At 35.5% G+C, this 6,143-nt stretch overlaps 1 protein-coding gene across 2 annotated transcripts in view; it reads right to left on the reverse strand.

Annotated features, from left to right (window-relative positions):
* Positions 1–6,143, reverse strand: part of LRRC16A (leucine rich repeat containing 16A) — a 495,675-nt gene that overhangs the window by 94,228 nt on the left and 395,304 nt on the right. For both annotated transcript variants that reach the window (XM_006888644.1, XM_006888643.1), the window contains exon 29: positions 4,146–4,295. In XM_006888644.1, the coding sequence (XP_006888706.1) occupies positions 4,146–4,295 (150 nt within the window). The remainder of the gene's footprint in view (positions 1–4,145; positions 4,296–6,143) is intronic.

Raw genomic sequence — 6,143 nt, forward strand, 5'->3', positions numbered from 1 at the left:
GCAACAATGAATGAATGGAATTCCAAAATCTATGTAGATGTTCATTGAAATGAAAAATAATAATAAAAAAAAACCCATTAAAAAAAAGATTACAGAATACTTCTGGGGCTCCACAAGAAAAAGACTGATAACCCAATTACAAAATGGGATAAAGACATGGAAAGAATTTTACAGAGGCAGATAACTGAATGGCAAACAGATACATGAAGAAATGCTCCAAGTCACTGGCAATAAGAGAGATGCAAATAAACACCACAATGAGGTACCATCTCACTCCAGTAACAGTGGCAAAGTTTAACAGGGCAGCAAATAATAAATGTTGGAGAGGATGTGGTGAAAAAGGGAACTCTTATACATTGCTGGTGGAATTGTAAAATGGTACAACCATTCTGGAAGGCAGTGTGGCACTTTCTCAAAAAACTGAACATAGAAATTCCATATGACCCAGCTATTCCACTACTTGGAATATACCCTGAGAATATGACAATTGAGGCAGAAAACGAGATTTGCACACTAATGTTCATAGCAGCATTATTCACCATCACAAGGACATGGTAACTGCCCAAATGTCCAACCAATGGATTGAGAAATTATGGTACATTCACACAATGGAATACTATGTAGCACACAGGAGCAATGATTTTGTAAATTATTACCTAACTTGGGAGGGACTGGAAAGCTTTATACTGAGTGAACTAACTCAGTCTCACAAGCATAAATATTTTATAAAACCATTATTGTAGAATAAGGATTCAAGAGGGGTGAGAGAGGGTGAAGCAAAGAGATGAGGATGTGCAGGGGGAGAGGGGATTAATCATGGGGTTGTATAATTTGATGGTGGGGGTGAGGAAAATGGAAAGAATCTGGTTTCTAAAACAATATATTCAAATTTTGCAAATAAACTAGTGTAAAATTAATAAAAAACCAAAATTTTATATATATGCATTTCAAACTTAAAATTATTCATTTTTAAAACATCCATTTCTAACGTAAAAAAAAAAAGACACCCTGTGAGAATCATACCAGATATACTTTGTAGTAGATATCTTTGAGAAACAAATAGTCATTTGTTAAAGAGCAAGAGGGTCACTTTGCGTTGGTTCTGATTCACTGTTACTTAACAATAACAAAAACAAATGACATTTTGATTACAGAAAGTAGCTGCACAGGTAATTTTAAAAGTCAGTCTGATACTCTACTCCTTCTAAATGAGCAGAGTTTCCACTCATGACTTAGGGTATTACTGTTTTTGTTAGTTGTCATCAAGTCGATTCAAGCTTATGGTGACGCTGTGTGTATAGATAGAAATGTGGCCCTGTAGTATTTTCAAAGTTGTGACTTCTGGAAACAAATAATTTATTGTTCAAGGCTATCTAGGAGGATTCAAACCACTAAACTTGTGACTAGTAGTTGAACACTTAACTATTTATACTACACAGAAGTTTTGGGACAACACAAAATCCATTGAGTTGTGCTTTTGACATAAAAACATTCCTTTCCCTTAATCTCACAGTAAAGATAGTCTTGACTTTGGTTTTCAACTATTAACAACTTATCAGCTCAGTCAGAACAATGACTAAAGACAAAATCTGTTAGAATAACAAAATATTATTTCCATGATTTAAAAATTCTGTCCATGTATTTGTTTGTTTAGAGAGTTTTGTTTTACATTTCTTTTCCACTCATTTATTCAACCCCGAGGCCTTGTTCCTCTGATTCACAAGGTGCTCAACCACTAATGGCTCAAATTATTTGCTTCTTAGGCCTCCTTAACCAGAAATAGTCACACTTTCTATCTTGGATGGCCCTATGAGAACAGTTCTACTTGGACTTCTGCATCTTTAAGCAACACAGCAACTTTCTCTCTCTCTCTCTCTCTCTCTCTATATATATATATATGCTATTATGTTCTGAGTGTTCATGTTTCATGATTTTCCTTGAGTTCTGATGTTGGTCCTCAGTCTGGGTGTTTTTTAAAAATAATCTTCCTTGATACTTCATTGAAGTAAATGCCCCTCTTTCTTCCAAATCAAATCAATCAAACAAAAACTACTCTGAACATTTAAAACCATCATTGTTGTTGTTGATACCTGCCATTGAGTTGCCTGTGACTCATAGTGACCCTATATACAATAGGCCTAAATCCTGCTCTATCCTGTGCCAATCTTATTCTCTGATATACCTACTACCCCCATTACCCCAGTCACTGAATCAATCCATCTCATCAAGGGTCTTCCTCTCTTACATTGTTCCTCCCACTCCCAGTGATGTCCTCCTTCAAGGACTGGTCTCTCCTTCCAACATGTCCAAAGTATGTCAGACAGAGCTTCAGAATACTCGCCTCCAAGGAGCAGCCAGGTTTCTCCCTCTCTAGCATGAACTTGTTCTCCCAGCAGTCCACAGCATATTCAATACCATTCTCCAGCACCATAGCTTAAAAGCCTCAATACTCCTTCTATCATCCTTAGCCATTGTCCAACTTTTCAGGAGGTGAATCAGTCTTTCACAGTCAACATTTCCTCATCTCAGACAAATGGCATAAAAAGCTAACATTTTACTAACTCACATTTTTTCATTCCTTTCAAACATGGCAGCAAATATGATTTGTGGAGAAACTTTTTCATTCAAATATATCTCTTATTATTTCTTTTACACCTAGACTAAGGGTTTCTAGAATGATCATCTAATGGTAAAACCATACTGAATTCTCTCTCAACATGCAAACAAAAACCAAAATATTAATCAGACATACATTTAACACCTTACTAGTTAAGACAATACATGTCTATAGGTTTATATAGAAAATTATATGGCATTTTTATCTAGTTATGTTACAATGATGCTTGTAATTGTGGATTATATCTAATGTCTTCTTTACTATACTCCTCATGTGTGACAGAGTCTTGTCTGGTGGGCACTCCATTACTGTATTCACAGATTTTTTTTTTAAAATTTTTTTTTTTATTCACAGATTTTGAAAATGTTAAGAATGGTTTCTAAATAAAACTATGCAAAGAAATACATTCTTTTTCAAGATTATATATATATATATATATATGCCACATCAAATACTTTGCCCTCATTTTGAAAGCTGAAAATAAGTACAAATCTGGTTAAAACAAATACTATTCAAAAAGAGCTGCATCTAAAGATTACTAAAACTAGAAGCTGATATAGAAGCATTTGGGCAATTGCAGTCCAAATCTAGATTTACTACTGTCCTGTGAGATTATAAGGAATTTCTAAAATTAATGTCTTAGTAAGCCATAAATATATTAATATAGAGGATAGAATAGCCACACAGAACTATTCATAATGGTAAAGTGAGAAGTAGCTAAAATAATAACATAACTTTTATAATAATAAGGCAAGGACTGAAATAAAATTTCCTTAGAGAGAAAAATATCAACAACCTGAATGCTCTAATAATATGGCTGATGGATGCACCATGAGGTTTAGAAAATGGCTAAAGAATCACAGTCTACTGCTAGGTAAACACTATACTGTTTCTTCTATCTTTGAAATCACATCAGAATTCCATTCTGACTGGAACAAAATCTGAAGTATACAGAATAAGCAAACTTTAAAGAGTACAAGTAGAACAATTATGTGAAGAAAACCTAAGCAACAAGATGGAAACAACCAATAGGCCCGAGGTAAAGATGGTCATCCTGGCTAGTATGTTTTAAAATGTATTATTCCCGACATAATTTTAACCACTACTATTTTGTTTAAAGATATTTTCTTGTCATAAATGACCTTGAAAACGGAAATAATCTAAGTCTTCATTTGTTTAGGAATTTTTTTCTGTTATGACTAGGAAGAAAGATCCAGATTTTCTACTAGTAGAACTTTCTTTTTTTCTTCCTTCCTCCCATACACAGGAGGATCTACTTAAGAAAAGGAACAACAACAACAAAAAATTACAAATAAAAGTTCAGGATAGCTCTTTGAAAGGGGCCTGCTCAAGGCCTGTGAGACCTGAAGCTTGGTTTTATTCACAGCCTCTGAGGTAATATATTTCTGAACTATCTGCCTCTAGGAGAAAGTTCTCTATGGTCTCGTTTATAAAGATGAGATGTTAAAACAATAGCAATAGAGTCAAACATATGGGCTGATAGATATTAACATAGGATGTGTCTTACCATACAAGTATCCAGGTCTTCTAAACGCTCTATCTCTGTCAGATCCTCCACAGTTATAATGGAGCGTTTAACTGGCTTCTCTTCAGCCAACTCAATCTCAAAGGACTCTTGTTGAGGAAGGGTCTTGCCACGCCTGCTAAAATGGTCAGCCTATGGATCCAAGATGGACAAGGAGAAATTAAAGCACAGGCAAAAAAAAAAGTGTTCAGTGCAGTTCCTTTAAATGTCTTCCACAAGATGGTGTGGCAGAGGTCTATGTCAGCAAGTGGTTAGAACAACTCAACACATTCACACCCCATTTAACATTCACCCCCCTCCTATTATCTCTTTTTGGAAGATCAAGTGTTTGAAGTAAGAAATTTCAAACCATCTAGATGAAACCATTCAGTTTATTAAAAAATAGTTTTCTTTTTATCAATTGTATTTGGTATTTCCTCTGAAGAAATGCCTGTTTATATCTAGTGTGTGTAAACATATCTAATAATGAAGATAAAATGTCTCTAATTGTGATTCTTTTTGAAGGGCTAGAAAAAAGGAAATTACCACAAAAAATTTAGTTATTGTTGCATTCACCATGGTTATGTAACAAACGTATTTGATTTTACTTATGTTCAGTGTTATCAATCAGACAAACTGATTAAATATGTAATTTTTAAATAGTGAGAAGCAGAAGCAGCTGAGCTGAAATGAGTAAGATCTGTTACTAAACTGATCCAGCACCAGGAACTCGGAGTTAATTATTTTGAAACAGTGAGAACCAATTGACGATCTGATGGAGAAAAAAATGAAAGTTATCCCAATGTCATTGAAAAGTAAGTCTCTTATTGAAGATTTTATTTCTTTCATACAGCAGTTGTCTTCACATTCTAAAGCAAAGTATTTATATTAAAATGAAATACAAAGTAGATCCATACAATTCTTTTTTAATAATAAAAAGAATGTGCCAACATTTTTTTTGACAGTTACATACCATTTTCAAAGAAAGGCACATCAAAGAGTGAAAAATTCAACCTTTCACTGTAGTTTTCACATTGAAAGCCATGTTGAGAAAATACCCAGTAACACATTACCAGAATTTTTAAATAGGGCCCTGGAGATATACCCTATTTCTACAAACAATACCCTACTGACTTTATTTGTGCTCATTTTAAAAACATACATGTTGTTATTAGGTGCCATTGAGTCATGTATGACTGACTCATAGTGACTCTATGAACAACAGTTCTGAACTCTAGCCTGTCCTGCACCATTCTCATCATCCCTGACACACTTGAGCCAATTGCTACAGTCACTATATCAATCCATCTCATTGAGGGTCTTCTTCTCTTTTGCTGACCCTCTACCTTTCCAAGCATGTTGTCTCTTCCCAAGAAATAGCCTGCCTCTCCTAACAACATGCCCAATGTCAGATGAAGCTTCACTAACCTTGCCTCTAGGGAGTACTCTGGTTACACTTTCTCCAAGATATATCAAATACCTATTTGTTCTTTCAGCAGTCTCTGGGATATTCAGTACGATTCTCCAACATCACACCTTAAAGACTCTCGATTATATTGTTGTTGCTTTTGTTATGTGCTGTTGATTCTCCTTTAACCCATAGCAACCCTATGTATAGCAGCTGTGAAGCCTGCCCTTTCTTAAGCCAGTCTCATAATGTGCCACAGAGTTCACCAGTGATGCAAACAACCTAGATGCAACGTCAAAGGTTGTCAGTTCAGATATACCCAGAGGTGCCTTAGAAGAAAAGTCTGGAAATCTCCTCCAAAAGAAAAATAATCAGTTATGTCAGAAGAGACTCTGAAGATTGCACTGGAGCATAGAGAAGCCAAAGCACAAGGAAGAATTCAAGATACTAAAGAGCTGGGGAGCTCTGGTGGCCTAGTGGCCAGAAGCTGCACTGCAATCCCAGAGGAACACGGTTCGAATCCACCAGATGCTCTGCCGGAGAAGGAGGCGCAATATCCTCCTGTACCAGTCAGATCTGATTTGACGGTACAC

The sequence above is a fragment of the Elephantulus edwardii genome, unplaced genomic scaffold (genome assembly GCF_000299155.1).
Source record: "Elephantulus edwardii isolate Elephantulus edwardi_28Jun2011 unplaced genomic scaffold, EleEdw1.0 scaffold00070, whole genome shotgun sequence".
Lineage (NCBI taxonomy): Eukaryota > Metazoa > Chordata > Mammalia > Macroscelidea > Macroscelididae > Elephantulus > Elephantulus edwardii.